Genomic DNA, 27,903 nt, shown 5'->3' with positions numbered 1-27,903 from the left:
AACCATATCCCAAAAGCCAAGACATCCCTGCATAGGGGGGTCCATCCAACTTCCCATCTCCAAACCAAACAGTACTCCATCTCTCCAAATCTGACTTTCTCCAGATTCAGTCGTCAAAGACAGCAGCTTATGTTCCAACAAGGCCTCGGGTCTCTCCATTTGTGTTACTTGAGGTTCAACAACAACCTCCTCCATTAGCTTCTGCACTTGCCCTGTCAAAGCAGATTCCTGGGTTGGTTCCTGAGTGGTTTCTATATGAGTATTCACTGTTTGTCCAAAATTACTGACTGCAACAGTCATCAAATCCATCTTCTCATGCAGCTGCTCCAACAAAGCACTTGTCTTGCAAAAAGCAAGCACCAAAACTTCTTCTAAGCACATTCTTATCCAAGGTCAAAGTCTGGTCTCACGATCCTTAATCTCCACAGCTGTGGAATTCCCCAGATCGACTCCAGCAACAGTTTAACAAGCTCCCTCTAGAGGAGACAATTTCTATTTGTATCCATCTTTTGAAAGCAGGTCCAGCAAGAAGGGGGGGGGGAATACTTTCGTTTTTCAAATATTTTGTTTCTTTTAAATGCAAAAGGCAACATTGGAATCAATATGTTTCTCTTTTTTAACTATCTGTCAAAAGACGTTTCATTCACAGTCGATGAACTTCCCCAAAACGTCTATCTCTGACACCCCGTTCCCAGGTTCGAGACGGTGGAAATTTATCTTTCTTTACTCTCTCTCCTGCAGGTTTAAACAATCTAAGATTCCCCCCCTCTTCTCCTGCTTCCAAGAGGGGTTTTGGTAATTTTAACTGAAGGAAATTTAGTCCTTTATATACGACTTTCCAGACTTTAGCTTGCAAAATTTTTGCTTCAGTCTATTTACAAAAGCGGAAGGCAGACTTCCTGTTTAGAACCTTCCCGCTTCGGTGCCAAATTAAAATGTTTCGTAGTCCAATTTTCCGTTCTACTCACGGGTAGTTGTTTAGAGTCCAATTGTCCACATGAAAAAGTCAGCGCTCTCCGGCAACGGCTGTGCGGCTTCACTCCGTAAAAGTAGCAGTCGATTCAAAACACCGCGCCACTCACCCCACTTCGCTTCGGATCCCCTAAAAAGGGTTTCCCCACAAGTAGGGGAGGCACTCTTGGTGTCAGCTGAATCCCACGTTCCCAGGCTTCCTCCGCCTGGGATTTTTGAAGGGTCTCCGCCTTCGCCGTGGCGGCAAGACCCGATTTTCACGGAGCGGGTTCCTCTCGGTCAGAGGAACTCCGCCATTACCGATGGCGCTAACCCGGAAGTCCCGTTCGTTTGGTTCCTACCCTCCACAGCAGGAAAAAAACAAGTTTGCTCCATCTTCCATAGGGCAGCCAGCCCTTCAGATAAGGGCAATCCATTCCAGCCAAACCAGGAATGCAAAGTCCTTCCTTTATTCTGGGTGTTCCTGAATTCAGTAATCTTTGGAGTTTACTACTGCTCATGATCAGATGGATTTGGTGCCTTATGTGCAAATTAACATGCTGTTTGATATATGGAGCTAATATAGAGACTAAGGGAGTAATCTGGAAGTCTCCTGTGCAAATCTCACTTCTGCTCTTAACTCTTTCAGGCAGGCTTCTCTCTCCCTCTCTTAACCTCAGACAGACACACACACACACACCTCTGTGTTATAGAGATGTTAATGCTTGCCTACCTCACAGAGATGTTGTAAGGATGGCATTACGATAGCTCAGATTAAGCACCTTGAATGCTCTAAACCACTATATAAACCAGGGGTCAGCAAACCTTTTCAGCAGGGGGCCAGTCCACTGTCCCTCAGACCTTGGGGGGGGCAGACTATATTTTTGGGGGAAATAATGAATGAATTCCTATGCCCCACAGATAAACCAGAGATGCATTTTAAATAAAAGCACACATTCTACTCATGTAAAAACATGCTGATTTCTGGATCAACCGCGGGCCAGATTTAGAAATCGATTGGGTCGGATCCGGCCCCCGGGCCTTAGTTTGCCTACCCATGATATAAATGGCAAGTATTATGTTATGAGTCTGTGTGGTGGACTGGTTAGAGTGTCTGGGACATGAGATAAACCAGGGTTCAAATCCCTACTTAGCCATGAAGCACCTTGGATGTGGCCTTAGATGCCAGTCACTTCCTCTCAGCCCAACCTACCTCACTGGGTTGTTATGAGGACAAAGTGGGAAGGAGGAGAACTATGTATACCACCTTGAGCTGCTGGGGGGGCAAAGTGCTGTATAAATGCAAGAAATCAAACCAATTGCAACAAGTGGTTTTATCATTCGAGGAGTTAGTTTGCAGGCAGCCTAACGGGAAACACCAAGATGATCCAGCATGTAGAGTGTTACCCATTGCCAGAATGCTTTGCCTCAGATGTGGACATCATTGCTACAGAAGATCCCAGGAAAGAATGTTCCTGGTAGCTGCCCAGCAATTGCTTGAAAGAAACCCTTGAAATTCTATATGACGAAGATTAGGCTATCAAAATCAAGGCAGTCAGAAGACAAGATATTTTGTGCACTGGGATTTATGGCTGCTGGGTTGTGGGAACACACTGTGCACTATAGGAAATGGCAAAGAAGGAAGGTATTGTTTGCTGACTGGCCTGTCAGATGTTAAAAAGTATATTCTGCGTTATCACATGCAGCTTGACATGCATGGCCTTTTAAAAGGCAAGGCTATTTAAAGTTTATTGCAGGGCACCTCAGCTGAATGATACTGTTTGTTTCACATTCTTTGCAGCCCCCAGAAAAAAATGCTTCTTTTGGTCTGTGGAACACTTGTGTACAGAAATGTGCGTACATGTGCACATCGTCAAAACATTATTGCTTAAGACTTTAAACCAGTGTGGTTCCCCATCTTTTCTGCCACCCTCTTGGTTCCATAAACTCATGCACAGCATTCCCTAATCTATTCCATTAAAAATATTATTTAGAAGAACAGTTTGCATGACCCACTAATGAAGATTATAACACAATAAAATTCAAAACAGTTAATTCACATTTATTTGAAAAGTAAACATAAGCAAAAATAAATACATGTTCTGATCTAATCTTGTAGTAAAATAAATGCAGCAAAGAATATTGCATGAAAAATATTTTTACACATAAGGATGAAGGAGATTTATTGCATAAAATATTTATATATAACTACTTTCCAGACATGTCACATCCTTCACCTACCACAGATGTACAGTAACTCATTTATAAGGAAATAAATTATTACTAATAATTGATTATGTTGTGACACCTCAGAATTGTAAATGCAAACAAACACAACCAAAGAAGATAGCTCTGAAAGTGATAAAAGCAGCAAAGCTTTAAAAATGAAGCGAGGAAGGTGTTTCGCCCTTGCCTGTAGCCTGCTCAATCATAAATACAGTGGTACCTTGGGTTACATACACTTCAGGTTACAGATGCTTCAGGTTACAGACTCTGCTAACGCAGACATAGTACCTCGGTTTAAGAACTTTGCTTCAGGATGAGAACAGAAATCGTGCAGTGGCGGCGTGGCGGCAGACCCCATTAGCTAAAGTGGTACTTCAGGTTAAGAATGGACTTCCAGAACAAATTAAGTTCTTAACCCAAGGTACCACTGTACAAGATCAGCATGCTCAGAGGGGTTTACCTCCAGAGCTCTGCTGCTGCACCGTTACTTCTTAGTGGGGACACTAATTCCACTCCTCTGGGGGCGCTACCACCCACTTTGGGAACCACTGTTCCAAATGTACATTGAAGCTTAGAATTGTAGAGTTGGAAGGGACCCCAAGGGTCATTTAATCCAACCCTGTGCAATGCAGGAATCTCAACTGCAGGTGCTTAAATTGAGCAGCTTAAGTTATGAAATAAAATACTTCAACGTGCATATAAAGAAAGTTGGCTAAAGAGTTGACAGAAGAAGTTTAAATCTAGAATGAGGAGAGCTACAACTACTAAGGCAATAGCTAGTGAAATTATGCTGTGGGTGGGTGGGTGGGTGGGTGGCTGGGCTTTTGAGCTTCGGGTGTGCATGTGACTTATTTCAGTCTAGGTAAACGTCAAGTGGCATAATCCTCAGCCGCCTTTCCACTTGAGCAAAGCAAAGCAAAGTTTGCAGCTTGCTTAGCCAGGACATATTGAAGGATTCTTGACATAAGGTGACCTACTCAATGCGTTAAATAAGATTCACGCATATGTTGAAGTCTGGAGAAATCTGCTCAAAATAGTCTATTATGTGTATTGTGCGCCTTGCTGGATTCTGCAATATAAATAGAAAATTAACATGTGTAATACTAATAATAGTAGACACAACTAACAGAACTATGCGCTTCAAGCTGCTTAGCCTGCTATGCTTCCTCTGAATTCTTTCTCTCCTACCAGATTACCTATATGAATCTATGTATACATGCATATAGGACTGGCCCACACATGAGTCAACCACCTCAGACAGCAGGATCTACAGCAGCAGCAGGTGTTGCCTGTAAGGAATGCATTGCCTGCTGCTGAGGTAGCAGCAACGACTGTGCCATGTTCCTTGGAGGCAAGATCTGCCTCCTCCTTGACAGCAGCCGCCTCTAAGCTGCCTTTTGGTGAATAGGAGGCACTGCTAGTCTTCTCCTTCCAACCCTAGGGAAGAAATTGTGGGGACTGCCCTCTAGAGTCTTTTGTGCTCTGCACCTGCCTGGCATGATTCAGAGCAGGCCCCTTCCCACCACACACACAACCAGGAGTGTCAACTTGAACATAATCAGTCACAAGATGCAATGCATGCACACCATTTGAATGGCATTGCCCATTAACTTTGGAGGGCCCGGCCCCCTCAAATATTTTATTGGGAGAACTGAAGGTACCACAGCCCCTAAGAGTTGGCTCATATGCACACAGTGGCCTTTGATTCCTACTTCAACCATTGTGTATGGTTGATTTGATTTCTCCCCACTTTGTTCCCAATGTAGATCTTCACTGATCCCGTTTTCCCTGGCAGGGAGGGGCACCATATTGTGGTTTGTCTCAGGTGCCAAAATCTCATGAGCCAACCCTATATGTATGTATGTGTCAAGGAGGGGGTCACTTTCCCAAGTCCTCCCTCCAAGCTACTCATCAGTAACACGCAGGCACCGAATGGGTTACCAGGCTTTATTGGCTTCTTCTCTGCCACCAGCTACAGGACATCAAACAGCTAGTCTAAAACGCAGCATGTTTTCTCCCTCACCCGGCAGGGTGGGTTTGATTTAAATCAAATCGATTTAAATCACAATTTAAATCACTAGTCAACAAGACATGATTTAAATCACTTTTTTACAGAAAGACTCATTCTTGCTGGTATAATCTTAATATTTACAACCAGATGAAGGTTTTATTTTTGGAATTATAAATTTTCAGAGTAGTTTCTACAGTTATATCAAAAATTACTGATTTGGTTATACTATTAGAAATACATAGACCAATAATTATGAAATTATTGTGAGGTTTAATAACTTAACTGTTTATATTTGGACAACTTTTCTGCTGTACTTTATTGGAAGGAGAAAAATAAGAATTTCCTTAATAACAATTTAAACAATTTATTTAACTAAAACAATAACATTATAGCATATCTATCCATGTTTGTTAACTGATGTGGTTAAACAATTAAAAAAAAAACTTAGACTGAGTTTTAGCATGCATTATAGGTTTTCTCCTCCAGGGAGAGAACACTGTGATAAATCTCAGGCTATACACACAAATGTACAGTGGTACCTTGGGTTACATGCGCTTCAGGTTACAGACTCTGCTAACCCAGAAATAGTGCTTCAGGTTAAGAACCTTGCTTCAGGATGAGAACAGAAATCGTGCGGCAGCGGGAGGCCCTATTAGCTAAAGTGGTGCTTCAGGTTAAGAACAGTTTCAGGTTACGTACGGACCTCCGGAACGAATTAAGTACTTAACCCAAGGTACCACTGTAATGGAATCCCAGAGGGGCTATGTCTTTCAGCAGCCCTGGCTTTGGAGAGGCTGGCTTTCCTTTTTCTAGAGGGGGTGGAGAGAGATACAGTTGGTAGGCCTAGGCTGGAACAGGCTTGCAGAAAGAACCGACTGAAGAGAAACAGGCAGGTAGAAACCTGGAAAAGGGGAACCAAGGACTGGAACGAAGAACTTCAGGGATTCCTGCTGCAGGACTGAAGTTCCAGGTAGAGACTTTATTGTTTGGACAATGTCAAACAAGCCCTTGGAAGAAGGGCTGGAACCAGTGAACTCTTATTAGTTGTCTGGCAAGCACTTCAAAGTCTTGCCAAGGACTTACAGCCCAGTTACTATTTCCACCACCACCACCACCCCTTTGGATTTGCTTCTACATTCAGGTGCCTATTCTGTAAAGTGTTAGTGCAGTTGCTGGAACTCAGTGGGATAGGGAAGAGGTTGCCATCCCTGAAGTGCCGTCAGCACTTGCCTCAAGTCTGAGTTGCACAGACATGCAACTGACTTGCACAATTACTACACAAAGACCCCAAGACTTGTGGAGTATTCTGCTCACAAGCTTGCACTTTCATTTTCACTGCTTCACACTTAGCTACTTGTGCAGATCTATTCCACTCCAAACAATCTATTCGTTGAACCTCTTGGAACTTAGCATTTAAGAGGTAAGAGGTTGATTCGGTGTATATAAATTTGCAAAAGAACAATGGGATTAAGGTTTTTTCCTCAACTTTGTATGTTTATTTTATAACATTTTTCCTGTAAAGAAAAGGCATGTTATCTCTGCAGATACAAAATTACACTTTTGAGAACTGCAAAAAGAAGCATCTGTGATCATATCTTCTCGTTAGAAAAACTGCACCAAATAATGTTTCAGAAACCTCTGGAAGAGCATGACATTGAATGGATTAATGGAATTCATTTACCAAAAAAATTAAACATTGCATATAAAGCCTCATGCTACATAATTAAAAACAAATCCTTATTCTGGTGAGCGGGAGGTGCCGCTATAGATTGTTCACTTGGTCTCTCCCTCCTCCCACAGAGCTTCCTCAGACTGCACCACATGCACTTGTGCTGTTCTCGAGACGCAACCTGTCCACCATTCTCTGTCTTGTAGCAAGCTACAGTCTTTCTTAAGCTGCCCTGGCTGTTTGCAAAAGAAACACAAGCCACTCTGAGACGAAACTCTGAAAATTTCCCGCCTAGGGGTTTTCCTGTTATTATCAAAGTCACTGTTTTCCCACTCCACCCCTTCGTAAGTTGACTTTCCAGAACTTTGCCGGTGATTCAGTTTCATGTTTTTCACCAGTACCACAGCATCTTTGGCAGTTTTAGGGTTCCGGTACTCGAAGATTTTCAGGCAGTACACAATAAAATTGTTCTAAAAGTACTAGTTATTTCAAATCATTAAAAGTACTTACTCCAGCAGCCCCGAGCCAATGTGCCATGTCCGAGTCAGTGTATTCACAGCAACAAGAATATAAATTTGCATCCCACCTTTATCCACTTTGAAAAAGCTTGACAGTAGGTCTTCGCTGAAACAGCAAATTGTTGCAAAGCTAAAGTTTTAAAATTATCATAGTTATTAAAACTGAATGGTGACAGCTTTCCCATTACATCTGCCAATTTACCAGTTAACAAGGAGCGCAGAATTCTCATCCAGTGGCTCACGGGAACAAAGTCTTCACATGTAGCTTCAAAGAGTGCAAAATATGCGACTAAATCCTGTCCTTCAGTATATGGGGGAAACATACACTTGTCCCAATAAACACAATTACCGCCCCACCCCAGAAAGATCTTTCTGGAGAGTAGTTTCTCTCACTCCAAACCATAGCTGTCAACTTTTCCCTTTTCTTGTGAGGAATTCTATTCAGAATAAGGGAATTCCCCTTAAAAAAAGAGAAATGTTGACAGCTGTGCTCTGAACCACTCTAGGTCTCGACACCCCACCATATTCCTTCTTTACGTCTCCACCCATCGCGTCCATTATCTAGCTGGCTCCTTTCCCACATCTCGCCAAACAGGCAAGCACACTCTTCTGCCATTTCCCCTGCAACTGATGAGCACTTTCCACCATCTAAACAGTCACTTGCCATTCACACTCAAGGTGCTGAAGCTCCAAAACTCCTGTTGGAGTCCTCCGCTATGACACCATGTCAAGGAGGGAGTGGTTTTCCTGAGTCCTCCCCCCAAGTTACTAACCAATCACACGAAGGCACCAAACTGATTACCAGGCTTTATTGGCTTCTTCTCTGGCACCAGATACAGGAAATCAAGCAGCAAGTCTAAAACACAGCATGTTCTCTCCCTCCCTCAGCAGGTGAACTGAATATTTGTAGGGGCTGGGGAATGCTGGCAACCAGCCAACCCCATCATATGCTCCCACTTTTGGGACTAATTGTTACCACCTGCCTGAGGGGTCCCACCAAACAATACTTGCTCACAGGATCACTACTTCATGACAGTATGCATGTGCACATCTGTATGTATCAAAATATAATCTTACAAATGGGCTGCTGGAGTTTAAATTATTAGCAGCATTGACAAGTTACTCTCATCTGGAGATACTGATAGTGCTTTCTTAAGAAAGAATAGTAGCAAGCTTTGCATCCAGCCTGACAGCATTTCTCAGGTGTGCCTCTTTTCTTCCACAGGGTTCCGCAACTTGCATGTGGATGACCAAATGGCGATCATTCAGTATTCCTGGATGGGCCTCATGATTTTTGCAATGGGATGGAGATCATTCACCAACGTGAACTCTCGGATGCTCTACTTCGCCCCAGACTTGGTCTTCAATGAGTAAGTGCTATGAGGGAGCGAGGAAAACTTCCCTACCCCACTTCCTCCATGTCATGCATCATTTTATAAACTTCTATCATGCTGCCTCTTACTTGCCTTTTCCCTAAACTAAAAAGTCCCAAACACTGCGACCTTTCCTCACAAGGGAGCCACTTCATCCACTTCATCATTTTGGTTGCCCTCTTCTGAACCTTTTTCAGCTCTACAATATCCTCTTTGAGGTGAGGCCACCTGAGATCCCATTACAAAACCAGCAAAGACCTGATGGTTTTATGTTGTGAACTGCCTTAAGATCTATGGTGTAGGGTAGAATGGAAATTTAATAGAGAAAACGATAAATTAATAAAAGTTGACCAAACCCATCAGGATGCGTTAATGAACCAAACTAAAAATAGCATTTTTATTACACTTATTTGGTGGAGGGGGACAGGGAGCAGGCCTTGTTCTGGGTCTCCAGGGATGTTTCTGAGCAACATGACATTAATTCCTTCATTGGAGGTTTTTAAGTAGGGGTTAGGCTGCCATCTGTCAGGGATGCTTTAGTTGTGATTCCTGTGTGTAATTGAACTAGAACCTTGAGGTCCCTTCCAGTTGTATGATTTTTGCGGCTCCGTCTCTCATGCTCACTTGCCTCGACCATTGCAGCCCCACCCCCACCCCCGGTTCCATCTTTGGGATCTGCATGCTTGGAATATTCCCTTGTGGAATCTTCCAGCAGACCGTGTCCCTTCATCTGTCATGTCATGAGCAGTCCTAGGACAGTACATGGAGCCCTTTGAGAGATAGAATGAGGCTTGTGCAAAGCCACTCACAAAAGTGGGTTACACCTTATAAACAGCATAGCTGACTGTGTACGGACTGTGGCACCAATCCTGTGTGAATAATGTCCAAGCAATTGATTTAGGAGACCATAAATCTTTACGTCTCCCTGCAACCAAATACTGAGAGTGGTGAGTACTTTTCCCAGAAGTCTGCTTCTGCTACCTTCTCTGAAACACAAGATTCTTTTTTTGGATTAGTGATACATACCTGCGTACATAACTTTATTTATGCCACCGCGCTCAACGCAGCTTACAACATGAAAAAAACCACATAATTACAAACATAGCAAAAGTAGTCTTAAACAATAAAAAGCATCAAAAAGAATACAAATCGAAACAATTCCTACATAAATAATAACATCTGAAATAAAGATAAAATAAAAACAAACCCCTCCCCCAACAAAAAAACCTAAAACAATACCCCAGCCCAGTAGACTTCTCAGCATAGGGTTGCCCTCTATCTGAAGGAGCAAGTGTGTAGTTTGGGGGTACAGCTGCATACATCTCTGTCACTAGAGGTTCAGGTGTTCGAAGAACACCATTCTCTTCAGGTGGGAATTTCCACAGGGACTGTCCTTTGACTACAGGGGGAAGAAGGTGAAAATAAAGACGATACAGGATAAAGACAGGTTCCTGCAAAGAAATCAAGAAGACTTACAGAAAGGAACTGTAGACCCAATTGCTGAGCAAAAGAGTGTAATAGACATCTTGAACCTTTCGTTTGGACAGAACCTTCCACCACCAACAGAGGAGGAACAACAATTAGGAGCTGTTGGAGGAATACCAGAAAAATAACAAGATGGCCCTGCAATTCCTTAGCTGGAATTGTAATGGGATGAACATGCCTTTGAAGAGACGACAAGTATTCCATATTTTGTACAGAGAACAACTGGACTTGATTTGCTTACAGGAAACTCATATAACTAGAGCCCACAGGAGACTGCTTATGAATAAAAAATTGGGACAAGAATTTATTTCGTCGGACAAAGTGAAAAAAAGAGGAGTTGTGATTTATGTAAAAGAGAAGTGGGCTCCAAAAATGATATTTAAAGATGAACAAGGAAGATATTTAGCGGTGGAGATACAGGTACAAGGAGAAAAATTTTTGATAATTGGGATCTATGCACCAAATGAAGGCAAAGCAGAATTCTTCAAAAAACTTCATGAAACTTTGACGGACTATTTGGAATATAATATGATAATCATGGGAGATATGAATGGTGTAGTTTCTACAAACATGGACAAGACACAAAGACTGACACTTACTAAAGAAGGGAGACTCCCGAAGACTTTCTTCGAAATGACTGAAAATATGGACTTAATAGACATTTGGAGAACAAGGAACCCTCTTGAAAGAGAGGGAACCTTTTTCTCCCAAGCAAAGATGACCTGGACCAGAATCGACCAAATATGGGTTACTAGTGGAATGGCTCCGAGGATTAAGAAGGTAGAAATCTGCCCAAAAACCTGTTCCGACCATAACGCCGTGAAGATGGAAATGAAATTTACAACAACTGGTCAGTTCAGATGGAGAATGAATGACACCCTGTTTCGAGATAGAGAGATCCACATGAAGGCCCAAAAAGCTCTAAAGGACTATTTTGAAATCAATCTAAAGGGCGATGTGGAAAAAAGAGTGATCTGGGACGCAAGTAAAGCTGTGATGCGAGGGTTTTTGATTCAACAAAATTCAATAAAGAAGAGAAAGCAGAATGAGAAAAAGGAAAATTTTTTGGAAAAGATAAAAGAAGGAGAGAAAAAATTAAGATCAAAACCAAAGTCCCAGGAGATTTTGAGGGAGATTAAGTTGTATCAAACACAATATATGGAATTGATGAACCAAGAGATAGAGTGGAAAATAAAGCAAATGAGACAAAAGACATTTGAGTCGGCAGACAAATGTGGTAAACTTCTGGCATGGCAACTCAAGAAAAGACAGAAATTAAATACAGTTACAAGTTTAGAAGTGGATGGAAAGATTATATTTAAACCAAATGAGATAAGAAATTGTTTTGTGAGCTATTTTAAAAAACTTTATTCCCAAGGATTACAAAACGAAGAGGACATGGATAAATTCCTTAATAAATATGGATTACAAAAAATCTCTCATCAAAGCAAGGTGGATCTAAACCAGAGAATAACAGAACAAGAGATAGAGGGTGCCATTCAGGACATGCAACTGGGCAAATCTCCAGGGCCAGACGGACTGACCTCCAGATACTACAAATCTTTAAAGGAATGGTTGATACAACCGTTAAAGGACGTCTGTAATGAGATCTTAGAGGGAAAAAAGGCACCCGAATCGTGGAAAGAAGCATATATTTCACTCATACCAAAGACAGAGACTGAAAAGACTCAACTGAAGAACTACCGCCCAATTTCGTTACTCAATGTGGATTACAAAATTTTTGCAGACATTTTAGCAAAAAGATTTAAAAGAGTACTGATGGAGAAGATTCACAGAGACCAAGCAGGCTTTCTCCCAAAGAGACACCTCTCAGACAATGTTAGGAATATAATAGACATTTTGGAAAAGTTAGAGGTGAACATAAATACTAAAGCAGTTTTGATATTTGTGGATGCGGAGAAAGCCTTTGACAATATTTCGTGGAGTTTTATGAAAAAGAATCTTCATGGGATGGGGGTAGGACAAGGATTTGAGAATGGTGTGGGTGCAATATATTCCGAACAAAAAGCTAAGTTGATTGTAAACAATGTAATAACTGAGGAACTTAAGATAGAAAAAGGAACACGACAGGGGTGCCCAATTTCTCCATTGCTTTTTATTTCGGTCCTGGAGGTGTTGCTGAACATGATTAGAGAGGACCAGCAAGTTAAAGGTGTAAAGGTCGGAACTAAACATTATAAGTTAAGAGCGTTCGCAGATGACCTTGTATTGACCTTGCAAGAGCCAAACACTAGTACAAAAAGAGTGTTGGAAATAATTCAACAATTTGGACAGGTAGCTGGATTTAAATTGAATAAACAAAAAACTAAAGTCTTAGGGAAAAACCTAACAGATATGGAGAAGAATAAGTTTCAAGAAGAGACAGGTCTGATGGTGGTTAAGAAGGTGAAATATCTAGGGGTTAATTTAACATCTAAAAACTTGAATTTGTATAAGGACAACTATGAAAAATCTTGGTCAGAAATTAAAAAAGATCTAGAAATATGGTCAAATTTGAGATTATCAATGTTAGGCCGAATTGCAGTGATTAAGATGAATGTATTGCCTAGAATGTTATTTTTATTTCAAACTTTGCAGATTATTGACAAGATGGACTGTTTCAAGAGGTGGCAGAAAGACATTGCGAAATTTGTCTGGCAGGGCAAAAAGCCCAGAATAAAATATAAAATATTAACAGATGCAAAAGAAAGAGGGGGATTTGCCCTGCCGGACTTAAAATTGTACTATGAAGCAGCAGCGTTCTGCTGGCTGAAAGAGTGGATGCTCCTCGAGAATACAGATATCTTGGATTTAGAAGGTTTCAATAACGCATTTGGCTGGCATGCATATCTATGGTATGACAAAATCAAAGTGCATAGTGCCTTTAAAAATCATATTGTAAGGAAAGCGTTGTTTAATGTTTGGATGAGATATAAAGATCTGTTGGAAAACAAAACCCCTAGATGGTTGTCACCCTTAGAGGCTAAGGCCCACAAGAAAGTCAATATGGAGGTTGGATGGCCAAAGTATTGTGAGATTTTAGAACAGGATGGAGAGAAACTGAAATTAAAGAGCCATGAAAAACTAAAACCCAAAGTACAAGATTGGCTCCACTATTATCAAATAATGGAGGTTTTTAAACAAGACAGGAAAATTGGCTTCCAGGTGGAAAAATCAAAACTTGAGACAGAATTGTTAGAACCCAATACTAAGAATTTGTCAAGAATGTATAACTTGCTGTTGAAATGGAATACACAAGACGAAACAGTTAAATCAGTTATGATTAAGTGGGCACAGGACATTGGTCATAATATTATGTCTGCTGACTGGGAAAGGTTGTGGAACACCGGTATTAAATTTACGGCATGTAGTGCTTTAAAGGAAAATGTGATGAAAATGGTCTATAGGTGGTACATGACCCCAGTTAAGCTAGTAAAAATTTACCATTTGCCTGATAACAAATGTTGGAAATGTAAGGAAACTGAAGGTACTTTTTATCATCTTTGGTGGACATGCCCGAAGATTAAGGTTTTCTGGGAGATGATATATAATGAAATGAAAAAGGTATTTAAATATACCTTCCTTAAGAAACCAGAGGCCTTTCTCTTGGGCATTGTCGGCCAATTGGTGCCAAAAAAGGATAGAACTTTTTTTATGTATGCAACAACAGCAGCAAGAATACTGATCGCAAAGTATTGGAAGACACAAGATTTACCCACCTTGGAGGAATGGCAGATGAAAGTGATTGACTATATGACATTGGCGGAGATGACGAGCAGAATTCGTGACCAGGGAAAGGAGACTGCGGAAGAAGACTGGAAGAAATTTAAGATTTATCTTAAGGACTATTATAAACTCGATGAAGTTTAGAATGTCGAGATTTTATAGAGAGAAAGGGTTGCAGTAATATAAGATTAGATTAAGAAAGGACTATGATGAATTAGGATGGGAGAAAACATTTATAAGTTGCTATAAAATTCGGACATGAGGATGCAGAAATTGGAGGTATGGGGAAGTCCGAGGAAAGAAGTTTATGAAAGGACATTATGAAATTATATTTGTTTGTTTGTCTGTTTTATTTATGTTTGTTTGTTATAAAAACTTTTGTAAAACCAATAAAAATTTTATAAAAAAAAAAATAGAGGTTCAGGTGTTCTTTGTGACTAGGAGGGCCTTTTGCCAGTTTTCTCTGGTTTACACAGTACAGCTGAAGTCCATGCGTTTGTAACCTCGAAGCTGGACTATTGCAATGTACTCCAAGTGGGACTGCCCATGGGTCTGGTTCGGAAGCTCCAGCTGGGGCAGAATGCTGCAGCCAGATTGCTGACAGGAGCTTCAGGCTGAGAGCAAGTGACACCATTTTTAAAACAGCTGCACTGGCTGCCCATCTTCTACCAAGCCAGGTTCAAGGTCCTTGTATTGATTTAACACCCCCCTGAACAACTTAGGGAACCTCAGGGACCACCTGAACTGTTATAATATCACAACTCAATCACAGAGATCATTGCAGGAGCACCATTGGTCATTTCCCAAGTTGGCAAGGCTCATTTGGCAATGACAAGAGACTGAGCCTTTAGTGTCATCAGCCCAGTATTGTGGTATACTCTGCTGTTAGAGATTAAACAGAGGCCTTATGATTTCAACTTTTAAATGCCTGCTGAACATTTTTCTATTCTGCCAGGCCTAAACAGGCAATTAAGAGCACATCTCACACAATGGATTATTTATGCTTGTTTTAATTTCTTTTTGGTTTTAATTTACTTTTAACTTTTTATTATTTTACTGTATGGTTTTATGCTTTTAGATTGTTGTAAACCACAGTTATATATATTTTATGATAATAAATAATTGAAACAGTGTGGGAGGAATTGGAGACCCCACTCTTCTGATCATTCCATCAGCACAAGCGTTCCTGTTAAAAGCAAGAAACTACAAGAAGGAAACAGCTGGAGGAAATGACTCATGATTTCAGTTGTCTCTGTGCTAATGCACAGAGATAGGAAACAAGCAAGATATATATACTATATGATTAGATCAGAGTACATATTCATTTTTACATATATTTATTTTTTAAATAAATGTGCTATTCATGTCACTGTTTTGAATCTTTGTGTTATTACCTACTTTTGAGGGTTGTGCAAACCACTGTTCTGAGTAAATGCTTTTCATTGGGTAGGGTAAAGTAAGGTAGGGTAGGGGGCCCCGGAGGTGCATTCACAGAACCAGGCAGTGCCCCCACCCCAAGATGTTTAGGAACTGCTGATCTCAAATCCTTGTGTCTGACTACAAGTGTGTATCAATAACTTTTGGGCCCTCCATCCTTTGACTTCCTACTCAAATTATGCAGAAAATACACATACAGCTCATTTAGCAATTAAACCAGCAGGGATAAACTGAACAAGGAAAACCCCTTGCTGCCAGCAGCACCACAGTGGGATCTGTAGTTTAAATATTAATTTATTGATGCAGAATGGTAGCAGAACAGCATTAACCAACCCTTGCCCATTCCCTTCCTTGATATCAGCTAGTGTTTGCAACAACGACCAGAAGGCAGACCCAGACAGGGCTTTGCAGGTCTTCTTGGGTCATTGAGAAGGATCAAAAGTTTGTGCTGATGGAAGTAATCAAGAAATGTGCCCTGTTCTGATGGCTTGCACACCAAATAATTGCATTGCATTCTTTAATGATTGCAAATTCTTGGGAGTGATGTTTTCCCCAAGGCATCAAGAAGGTCATGAGCTCCTTAGAATAACTTCCCTCTATCCTCCTGTTTAGCAATGTTCTCGTTCCTTGATTCCAGGACAGGTTGCTCTTAAGACTGCAGCAGAGATAGATTTCCAGCCAGTGTGGTGCAGGCTGGGGGTGCAATCTTTATTTTAAGAACATAAGAAGAGCCTGCTAGATCAGGCCAGTGGCTCATCTAATCTAGCATCCTATTCTTACAATTGACACTATATGCCCATTGTAGGAAACTACCAAGCAGGATTTGAGCACAGGCATTGTTTCCCCTTCTGTGGTTCCCAGCATCTAGGATTCAAAAGCAGTCCAGCCTCTGACTGTGGAGGCAGAGCACAGCCTTTATGAATTTCTGTAATCCTCTTTTAAAGCCATACAAGTTGGTGGCCATCACTGCCCCACGAGGGAGCAAGTTACACAGTTTAACTATGTGCTGTGTGAAGAAGTCCTTTCTTTTTATCCTTCCTGAATCTTCCAACAAGCAAGAAAGATCCATTTGCCTAATTGATCACTGATTCTCTTTTCAGTTTCCTGCTGGCATTTGCTAATTATCTCCTCCTCCTCCTCCCAGGTACCGGATGCACAAATCCAGAATGTACAGTCAGTGCGTCAGGATGCGGCATCTCTCCCAAGAGTTTGGATGGCTTCAAATCACTCCCCAAGAATTCCTCTGCATGAAAGCTCTGCTCCTCTTCAGTATTAGTAAGACACATTTTTTTCATGGGGGCCTTTTTATTTCCTTCTCCCTTTCTTTCAAAAAAGAATAAAAGAATTGTAGAGTTGCAAGGGACCTCCCAAGGGTCATCTAGCCCTATCCCTGATAGATGGCCAGAGATACATAGCAGAAGACTGCTATACTGCACACACAGAGTATTTTAATCAACTATTATTTTATTAATTGTTACTTATTTATTGCATTTATTTCCCACCTTCTTCTCCAGAGAGTTCATGGTGGTGCACATGACTGTCCACCTCCTCATTTAATCCCCATAACAATCCTGTGGGGTAGGTTAAACTGAGAGGCAGTGACCAGCCCAAGGTCACCTAGTAAACTTCACTACTGAGTAGGGATTTGAACCCTGGTCTCTTCCTAGTCCTAGTCCAACACTCCAACCACCACACCACACTGATTCTCAATAATTTAAGGTGGTGTGATTAAACCTCCTTCATCATTTTATTCTGACAACCACTCTGTCTGACAAAATCCTTTCTCTTACTACTGCAACCACTATTATTACCACCAGCATCATTATGCACCAAAATTCCATTCCATCTTGCATGTGATTAACTTATGCAATTTCAAGCATGTGTGGTTTTGAAAGCCAGATGGTTGAAATCCCGCAAATTAAATGCATACAAGGTAGAGAGCTTTGAGAGCTTAAAAGCTCCTTTTGCACCTGGTTCTGTGATTTTAAGCTCTCAATACTTACTTACTGAGCTCTGGGATGCTCTCACAAGATCTTGCCGGAACTCAGGCTTACCTGCAAGATTACATCAGAGCCTCCCAGAGCCTGGTAAGCAAGGTGGAGAACTTAAAAGCTCTCTGCCTTGCTGGGAGAGGGGCCAGGCGCACTTGGCACACAACTCCAAAAAGGTAAAGATACTCTCACGGGGTGGTTCCAAGCAGGTGGTTCAAGTGGGCACAGTTTTGCAAATAAGCGCTGTCTTGGAAAGTAACATGCACACAAGGCACAACCATACTGTACATTGACAATTGTTCCTCTCTTTCTACATGCACCAGTTCCAGTGGACGGGCTGAAGAACCAGAAGTTCTTTGATGAACTTCGGATGAACTACATCAAGGAACTTGATCGCATAATTGCTTGCAAGAGAAAGAACCCTACCTCCTGCTCCCGGCGTTTCTACCAGCTCACCAAGCTCCTAGACTCTGTGCAGCCTGTAAGTAAGAGGAGAAGGGAAGAGAAAGAGGGTTAGCCACACACATGGCAAGATCTTTTGTTAATCTTTTGATCAAAACTCCACAGAATCTGCTGTTGGACTTGTGGGGTGGGGGAGTGCAGGGAGAGGAAAACAAAACACCAACAAACCTGTAAAAACAAGCACTGGAAGCAAATCTGCAGAAAGTCACTGTGACCTCACAGTCATTTCCTCCAAGAGAGAACTGTGCCATCAAAGAGAGAGATGTTTGTGGGAGGCTGACTTTAAAGCCCTAAATGGCCTCAGCCCAGTATACTTGAAGGATCGTCTCCACCTCCATCATTCAGTCCAGACACTGAGGTCCAGCTCCGAGGGTCTTCTAGCAGTTCCCTCACTGCAAAATGTAAAATTACAAGGAACCAGGCAGAGGCTCTTCTTGGCAGTGGCGCCCTCCTTGTGGAACACCCTCCCATCAGATGTGTGAGAGATAAAGAATTACACAACTTTTAGAAAACATCTGAAGGGAAGTTTTTAATGTCTGACATTTTATTATTTTTTATATCTTGCTGGATGCCACACAGAATGTGCAGGGTATAAACAACATTATTATTATTATTATTATTATATTTCAGATCTAGTACACATGCAGGGAAACATTCCTTAACCCCCAGGCTGCCAATGTCAACGTATTTGTTATTTTTATTATTTTATTATTTATTAAATTTGTATACCGCCTTATACCCACAGGTCTCAGTATGGTTCACAGGATAAAATCACAGCATTAACAACACAAAATGCATAATCAAAATAAAAACAAGAACAATCCAGTAACACACCCCCAACACATTTTAAAAGGCATTGAATGCCAGTCAACCAAATGCCTGTTTTTGCCTGGTGCCTAAAAGTGTATAATGAAGGCATCAGGCAAACATCCCTGGGAGAGCATTCCACAAATGGGGAGCCACTGCAGAAAAGGCCCTGTCTCGTGTTGCTACCCTCCAGACCTCTTGTGGAGGAGGCACACGAAGAAGGGCCTCAAAAGATTATCTCAGGGTCAGGGTAGGTTCATATGGAAAGAGGTGGCCCTTGAGGTATTGCGGTCCTGAGTTATTTAAGGCTTTATAGATCAAAAACTGAACTTTGAATTAGGCCTGGAAACTAATTGGTAGCCAGTGCAGTCAGACCAGGATCAATGTAATATGTTCAAAGTCTCTTGCCCCAGTGAGCAACCTGGCTGCTGAATTTTGCACTAGCTGAAGTTTCCAGAAGCAGCCCTACGTATAATGCATTGCAGTAATCTAACCTTGAGGTTACCAGAGCATAGACCACAGTAGTTAGGCTAACCTCATCCAGATAAGGGCGTAGCTGGGCCACCAGCTGAAGCTGATGGAAGGCATATAAAATACATGTTTGAAATAGCACACCAAAATATGCATCAAAGAAGAATAAATAAACGCATTAGGCCACATTGCGTAAGAATATTAGGAGAAGCGTGCATGAGAATTTGTGTACAATTATTTTGGCATAAGCTTAAAAAAAAGGCAGACTGATGCAGAAGTGGGGCAGACTGAACTTAAGGTTGGGAAAGTGAGGAACAGAGAAAAATCAGAACTGACAGATGTGTCCCGCTTAACAGCTCAGTGACAGAGCACCCGCTTTTTACTGCAGAGGGTCAATCTCCAGCATCTCCCAGGTAGAGCTCCCGAGAGAAAATCCCTGCTTGAAACCCTGGAAAGCCACAGCTAGTCAGTGTAAAGATACCAGATGGGCTGTCTCACCATAAGGCACCTTTCTGTGTGCATGCACACCAGAATGTAAGAGCCCTGTTGGATTAGGCCAGTGGCCCACCCAGCCCAGCATCCTGTTCTCACAGGAGCCAATAACAACAACAACAAAACCTAGATTCCAGCCTGCCATAGTCAAAGTTGCTCCCAGGGTGCCTCAGTACCACCTAGGAAGTACTACCTGGTGGTTATTCCTAAGAAAAGGAGAAGGTGCCTGCATGCCTTGTTTGTCTATGCAGAAATGGTACCAATGTACCATTGTTACATGCCACTCCAATCTCCAAGTGGTGAGAGATTCCAGAGGTTGCAGGTGCTTGCCAAGGGTTCAGTTTCCTTGGAATGAAGTTGAGTGGAGACTGTGGTGTCTTTAGGATATATGTTTTCAGTTGCAAAAATATACAACCTGAGCACAGGCCGGAATGGCTCACAGCATTAACACACCAAATGTTCTTGCTTCTCCATTAGTCACAGTCTTAGATCCAGCTCAAATCAATCATGTCTCCATCTTCCATCCTGCTTTCTGCCCAGCTCACACCAAACACCATCTCTTGTTCTAGGTGAGGGGGGTGGAGGAAAACATCCCCTCCCCCCAGGGCCTAGTCACAGCTCTTGTAGCCCAGCTTATCCTTTTGGGATGCTGATCTTGGTGCTTAACTACTCAAGTCACAGCTATTGCCTAGACAAAAGGGTCTGGTTTGTTGAGCTTGTTCTCATACCTTCCACCTACCTCCGATACAGGAACCCAAGAACTGGAAGGGACTCAGGGCATCATGCATAGGGCATCATGCATACTTCTTTCCTCGAAAACCCACATCACTATAAAGTGACATCACCTTCTCTCTTTCCTCTTTCCTAGATTGCCCGAGAGCTGCACCAGTTTACATTCGACCTCCTAGTCAAGTCCCACATGGTCAGTGTGGATTACCCAGAAATGATGGCAGAGATCATCTCGGTGCAAGTCCCCAAGATCCTCTCTGGGAAGGTGAAGCCCATCTACTTCCACACACAGTGATGGAGCGAGGGAGACACAGGAAGGGAGGAGCCCTTTGCGGCCAAGGCCCTGGAAGCTGCCGACCTTGTCCAGCCTTCACTTGCCTGTTATTTTTGCACTGCAGTGCCTTGGAATACTGTATACGCTACAAAGATATACAGTAATAATGAAAACAGAACTAACCTGCTGGGATTCTTTTCAATTTCAGTGACTCCCCACCTGGGGGAATTCCCTTTTCTAGTGGGAGCTTTTTTCGGCCTGCTTTGAAACAGCCCAGCATATGTGTGTGCGTGCAAACCCTGCACCTTCTCTACTTCTCTTTCCTGTTCTTATATATATTTTTAATCTGGTGTTGTGGCATGGGGCCAGGCGGCACTTGTTTACATTCTTGGGTTTCTGCATTTCCCACAATGGCTTCTGTGGCCCTGTACCACGATGGGAAGTCTGACAAAACACACACACACATTGTGTTTTGGGTGTTCCCTTCATTGCTGTTTTATTCTCTCTTTTTAAACAAAACCAGAATCCAAGATGACAAGCAGGTTGCTCAAATCAAATCCTGGGAGTGGGAAGAACTTCATTTTTGGGGAGTGGGTGATTTTATTTTTATTTTTTAACAGTTTTTTGATCAACTCTTAACTTTTCTGTGCAGTGTGCTTTCCCCCCATTATGTTGTGAGTCTCACTCTTAAGATGCAGGAGGATTTCAATAGCATATATGAGGACAGGAAGGGAGAACTGGACTCAAAATCATATGGAGGAGAGAATGTAGTGGAATCATACAACTGCAAAAAAAAAAAAAAGTGTGTGTGCCGTCACAGCTGCAGGCATCACATGGACTTAGATTCCCCAGGGCCACATTTCTGCATGTGAACTAGTCTCAGTCCTCATCACGTTCCTGTACTACGTGGCCACAAGCCACTGCCTCAGATTCGGCTGCTGTTCAGTGTGCCTCTCCAGTTAACTCTGAGGCCCTTACAGCAGCATTTACCTGACACAAAGTGCCCAAATCCATACAGTGCTGTTCTTGTGCTCATGAAAAATGACACAAAGCATTAAGAGGAGCTGGAGGGTAGTGCTGAACCCTCCTGGTGCCCTGAAGGTTACGGAGGGCTGTTTTACAGTGCAATCCTTTTTTCTTACTTCCTTTTCTTTCTGTGGACCATGAGCCAAAACTTTAAAAAAGTCACCCAATGAATGTGAGCACATTCCAGTTTTGAGCATTTTTTGCTTTTGTTTCTCCATCACGAAGGACACTCTCCTCAAAAAAGGCAGCTCTGCAGTGCTCAGAGGGCCTCCATCCAGCTGCTTTTGTCACCTACACCAACATCCCTCCTCCCAGCTCTGCTTCCCAAAAGTCAGAGGCACCTAAAGACCCTCTTGGAAGACTTTTCCTTGGAGAGCGTGGTGGGCAAGGGCCTCAGAAGCCAAGCCAAGTGAAACAAGGACTCTGATGCCCCTTTGGGGTTCCTGAGAAACTGCACATAACTATGGTCCTAACCCACTCCACTGGGGAAGAACTTGTGTTTTCATTATCTTTTTTAATAACATTGTGGTACATTGTAAAGAGAACATGTATTGGGATGGGGATGCGCTTTTCATTTTTGTGATTTCTGTAGTTGAGACTGCCATTCATCTAAAGGAGTAACGGGGAGTCAAACAAACCTTAGAAACTTTCCTTGGTTGTGGGAAGAAGGGCCCTCAGTCTCAATAAGCTATCCTAGAGCAGTCCCTGGCCAGAGAATCTCACAGGATGACACAAATAGATTCTGAGATGTTGTCTTCTGATTTTTTCAGAAAGAATTATATGTGTGTGGGGGGGGGGGTATTGTTCCAGGTCATGTCCTAAGAATGCCACTCACAATTATCCTGTTTCTCAACCATCGGTTTTATCTCCCAACCCTATTCTGTTCATCCCTGGCATCACAAGAAAATAATCACAAATTGTTTGACTCCTTTGATTTTTGGATGTGGATTGTGATTCTCTAGCTCACGATCTTTATTTAGGTAGTGATAACTTGCTTGTCTTTAATTCTAAAAATGGCTTAAGGCTCTGCTCCTACTGCCATGAGCAGTTTCACCTGCCTCCCTTGTTCAACAATGGCCTGGCAAATTGTGACTTTGAAGGATCTTGTATACCTTTCAGAAGCAAAGGCTGTAAAGTTGCACTTTGCAGTGATGCATTTTTGAAATGACTGTTAGCCATTATCCCACTCCTCCTACCTCCCTCAAAAAAAAGCAGCAGCCATGGGAATACTCTGGACAATGGTCATTTTAATAATGTGGCTCTGCAAAGCTTGATTTGGTTTGATTATTTTCAGTGATGTCACCTGCAGTTTTATTGAAATATGTTTAGAAGATGGGCTTTTCTTTTACTGTGCAGACTGTTGAGAAACTTTGCTGCTTTTGGAGGGGAGGGCAGGAAGCACCTCAGAAATCTTACTCTGTTTGCACCTTGAGGGGTTTTCATATTGTAGGGGTTTGAGGATGCTGCAAAAGGGTTGGCTTGGCCAGGTGCTTCAAGAGATGACAGAACATTGAGAAGTGACAATGCAGCACCTTAATTTGGCCATGGTTACTTGATGCAGAAACAACAACACCCCCCCCCCAATGACGTTCAGCAGTGCTGGTTAAAAAATCATTCTGCTCTTTCCATCAAGCTGTTTTTCTTACAAATGCAGCATGTGGATGTGGACCTCTTTGTGGTCCTTAGGAACAAAGAAGTGGCAAATGGACAGGTGATGGACAAAGCACTGGAAATAGACATCAGACGAGCCTGGCTGCTGGATCAGGCTCACCTAGTCCAGTCTCCTGTTCTCAGAGTAGCCAAATGCCCTTAAGGATCTAGCAGTACAGATAGACTCTGTGCCTGGAGAGTCCACAAGAGCATCAGAAGAGCCTCTTGGTTCAGTCCAATATGGACCCATCTAGCCCAGTATCCTGGCCCCACAGTGGCCACCCAGATGCCCCACTGGGCCCCACACATTGTGCCTAGTAGTGAAACCTCTGAGAAAGCTTTAGGAAGGATACATGTGTCATCATGAAGTTCCATTTGCTGACTCACATTCTTTCAAGTTGACTCAGTTTCACTTGTGGTTTGCCTGCAATAGAGTTAGCCGTGGGGAACTTGCATGGTTTGGACGCACGCGCACAGGTAACTCACAGTCACAGGGGTTGCATTCTGGAGATGGCGCATATATAAGAATGTATGCTCAAGCTGCTCCTGTGAGAGGAAGATTACCTTCTGGAGCTGATATGCTGAACAGGTCTTACCCCCTTAACAAGGCAGAGAGCTTTTAAGCTCTCTGCTTTGCTCACCAGGCTTTGGAAGGCTCTTGCAAATCTTGCAAGATGTCTAGAGAGAAAGCATCCCAGTCTCCATGCAAGAACTTCCCAGAACCCAGTAAGCTAGGCAGAGAGCTTAAAACCTCTTTCTGTGCTGGGAAAATCCTGCACAGAAAGAGTTTTTGAGCTGTCTTCCTTTCATGCGTTTAATTTGCACAATTTCAGCTGGCCAGCTTAGGTTGAAATCACACAAATTAAACATGTAAGTTGTGGTGGTACCATATATCTCATTTTAAGCCTTTTCCCCTTCTGTGGGTTCAAATCCCTTGGAAAGGTCAGCTGGGCATCCAGTCATGCAGAGCAAGACTGCATGCCAGAGAACTGCTTCATGTTCTTCAAAAGTGGCCAAGAGTTCCCCAACATCTTAAGAGACTCAAACCAAATTGTGGGAAGTGGCAATGAATATATCTCACATGTATATAGTCAACAACTTCACGCACCCGGTGTGGTAGCCTCTAACCTACAGAAGTGGGCACAGTGAACTTTCCAGCCCCCTCTGATTCTTTGCATTTTGTTGCTATAACTAGATTTGTACAAGACTCGCTATGCAGAAGGATGCTTTGGGTGGCACTGAAGACTGCAGGGCAACCTCTGCCCACCTCTGCCCTAGAGCCCCTGAGGGATCTTTGGATCCTGACTATGTTTTGAAGAGAGATTGATTCAAAATACCTGTAATGAATACAATGTAAAAAGTGTGGGGGGGGGTTAGAAATGGTGGTGGTGATGGGAAATTGAGCATTTACTTGCTCTGGTTTATTTACAACCGACTACAGTTTTTTAAAAGGAGGGGGGAAGCTTGAGAAATACCAAAAGCATTGACAATGTCTTAGCCTTCAATCCTTACTTTTATTATGCAGTTTATGCGTTGTTGTTATTATTATTATTCTGTGATTTTTTTAAAAAAAACATTATGCTTGCATATGTTCTATTTTGTGAAAGTTGCCCTAGTTTAGTCTTTAAACTCACTGTGGCACAGACCAATCCACACAGACGCCTCCTCCTCACCTTCTGATAAAATCATAGAGCTGTAGAGTCCAAACCCCTGCAGCACCCTGCACTTCCTGCCAGGCTTCACAGGATGTAGCCCCCCCTTTTTGGGGACCGCAGCAAAGCCAGGTACCCCCTGTCCCCATCTATTTGATTGCCCCAATCGGTAAGTGTAGCAGGTAGTAAAAAGTATCGTTTCTTATATCCTTCAGCTTCTGCGAAAGCAGAGTAAGGCCCTTCCTTGGACGCACTTGGAAGTTGCAGCTCGGATGTTCTTTCATAGAGACATGTCTCAAGCTCTCTTCCACTGGAAGCAAAGAAAGATCTTGAGTATTTTGACTCTAGTTGGGGAAACAACTTTGAGGACAATATCTCTCCATCATGGAGCTGGTTGGGTTTTTGTTTTCTTTTGGGGGGGGGGGTGATTCTGTGTATTTTAAGAATTATGTTTTCTGCACTTAAAAAATACCATGCCTTCTTTTTTTTTTTTTTTTTGAGGTGGGTGGAGAACATCCTGCACCCTGAACTGAGTTACTACAGGAGATTGAAGCACCTTATAGAGTCTAAGCTATTTTTGTTCATCATTGCAACCTTTTTTCTATCTTTTTTTTTTGCCCATAGAATGCTTATTTAAAATGCGGGAAAGAATAGGGTCCTGTTTTCATAAATCACATACTTGTATGCATGCTGGGGAGGGGGGATGTGTATTGTGATAAGTCTTTATGCAATGTTGTCCACCAGCATTGGAACAAATGCACTCACTCTTGCCTGCCTTAATTGGGGGGTGGGGTGAAGGGAGAGTTAATTTCACCCCTCTTTTTGCCCTTTTAAATTTACTAATGTGTGCACTGGCAACACTGGACCCAGTTGCCAATTTTGTTACAACCCACAATTGTAGAATACTGTCTGCCTGGCCACTGTGAGAAGAGGGTGCTGAATGAGATTGGCCCTTGGCCTGACCTAGCAGTTCTCCTCTGGTGCTGTTATGGAACCTCTAGGTCCAGAGGCAGTCTGTCTAGATTCCTAGGTTTTTATAAGCATTTGGCTGCTAGATGGGCTTCATCTATCAGTGAGGCACTTCTTTTATGGAACATCTCCAAAACCCAACTCGTATCTCAGAAGGCAAGGATACTGCAGCCAAATGTCCCTAAGAATCTAGGAATCAAGATAGACTGCCAGCTAAATTTGTGTGGGAGAACTTTGCACTTTGGAAACAAAACAAAGGTGCCCTGGATGGATTGGGAGTAGGCAGGGAGATGTCTGTGGCCTCCTTAGGAAGATGCAATGCTTGGGCTGTGATCGTGCTTCATCTATAGGGTTGAGTGGGCATGATACAACCAGGTTTACAGGGCCAGGGAGTAGGTAAGGAGCCCCTCTAAGATGCCCCATTGCTCATGCGCATGCGTGTGAGGAGGACCCTGTCCAGTCCAAGCCTCCCCTTGCTTTTTAGGGGGCAGAAGGTGCTGTTTCTTCTCCCCTCCTTCTCTTTGCAGACGTCACATTCCCCTTCAGAGAGACCCAGGCCAGCCGGCATTTCCTCTGTGTCAGTGGTTCCCAATTAGCTAAGTACTGTGCACTCCATTTCTCAAAAGCCAAGCCATGGACTCCCTACTTTTGAAAATTTTGATATCTCTGTGGTAGTTTTTGTTATGTGAATGTGCCACAGACCCCCTGGGTGGGTTACGCAGACACCCTGGGGTCTGCAGACCATCAGTTGTGAACCACTGCTGCAGGGTGTTGCTATGCCCACTACAAACATCTCCACTGGGCCTTCTGAGATAGCAGGCTGGACTTCAGAGACATTCTGTAAAAGATTGTGGTGCTTTTGAACAGCAAGGAGAGATAATTTCTATCCATTTGCCTGTTTATGTGTTTATGTATAATTTGATACGCTGGGGAAATTGGAGGAAGTGTTGGGCTGCTAGTCCATAAGAACTTTGTATGATTTTGTGGGGGTTGCGGGGAGTTATTTGCAAAAGGAGGTAAATAGAATTGTAGTCTGTTTATGCAGCTAAATAAGCTTGTGAATCTACAGGAACATCAGAACCAGCAGAGCAGCTGAAATGTATAACCGCGTAATAAACAGACACAAAGGGTGTGTGTGGTGTGTGGGTATTTGATCTCAGCTTCAAGGGATGCTAGGTGGGTCTGTTGCAAATAATGACAGGAATAAGAGCCAGCCACCTGGGGAAGAGTTGTGGCTTAGTGGGTAGAGCACCTGTTTTGCCTGCAGAATGCCCCTGGTTCAATCCCTAATGGCACCTTCAGGTAGGGCTAGGAGAGACCCTCTAGATCAGAGCTTTCCAAACTGTGTCACGACACATTAGTGTGTTGGCTGCAGTGTGTAGGTGTGTCGCACGAACGCTCCCCCACACTCCTCCAAGAGCTGGAAAATGGTTAGTTTAACCTCCGGTTTGGTAGTAAAACTGAATTACTGTGCCATGAAATGATTCATGTCTAAAAAGTGTGTCACCAACAAGAAAAGTTTGGAAAGCTGTGTCCTAGATGAAACCCTGGAGAGCTGCTGCCCAGTCAGTGTAGACAATACTGAGCTAGATGGACCCAATGGTCTAACTCAGTGACAAGGCAGCTTCCTATGTTCCTCTTTTGCTCTGTCTCCTGGGGGCCTCAGAGCATATGCCAGCCCCGCTGTGAGTCCTTCAGCAAGGCTTGCCATGAAGCTGAGTGTCCAACTTGGCTTCCTTCGGCCACTTGCCTTTAACTAAAAAAGAGAAACCTGAAGCTAGCAACAAGTGAAGCTTCTCATACTGGGAGAATTTGGTAACCCCTGTCCTAGAACCATCATTGGACACTCACAGCAGCACTGCACAGAATTATGCACATTTAAGGCAACCCTGGGTGCTACCCACCAGGGACACTGGAAATGAGCTGGGTGTGCACTAGGACTGTCCTCTGGTGAATGGCACCTTTCGAAACAAAAAGCAAAAAC

At 42.8% G+C, this 27,903-nt stretch overlaps 1 protein-coding gene and 1 long non-coding RNA gene across 3 annotated transcripts in view; both read left to right on the top strand.

The window, feature by feature from the left end:
• Window positions 1-22,463, top strand: part of AR (androgen receptor) — a 247,266-nt gene extending 224,803 nt beyond the window's left edge. The window contains exons 5-8 of one of the 2 annotated variants that reach the window (XM_082208535.1): window positions 8,601-8,745; window positions 16,541-16,671; window positions 17,711-17,868; window positions 20,488-22,463. In XM_082208535.1, the coding sequence (XP_082064661.1) occupies window positions 8,601-8,745; window positions 16,541-16,671; window positions 17,711-17,868; window positions 20,488-20,643 (590 nt within the window). In that variant the 3' untranslated portion in view covers window positions 20,644-22,463. The remainder of the gene's footprint in view (window positions 1-8,600; window positions 8,746-16,540; window positions 16,672-17,710; window positions 17,869-20,487) is intronic. The other variant, XM_082208534.1, reaches the window with a different exon arrangement.
• On the top strand, window positions 9,806-15,082 carry LOC309523845. Its single transcript, XR_014215665.1, has 2 exons — window positions 9,806-10,090; window positions 14,384-15,082. It is a non-coding gene; the product is annotated as an uncharacterized lncRNA (long non-coding RNA).
• Window positions 22,464-27,903: the final 5,440 nt, after the last annotated feature.

Source organism: Podarcis vaucheri, assembly GCF_965113315.1.
Source record: "Podarcis vaucheri genome assembly, chromosome: Z".
Lineage (NCBI taxonomy): Eukaryota > Metazoa > Chordata > Lepidosauria > Squamata > Lacertidae > Podarcis > Podarcis vaucheri.
This window is presented reverse-complemented; position numbering and strand designations above follow the sequence as displayed.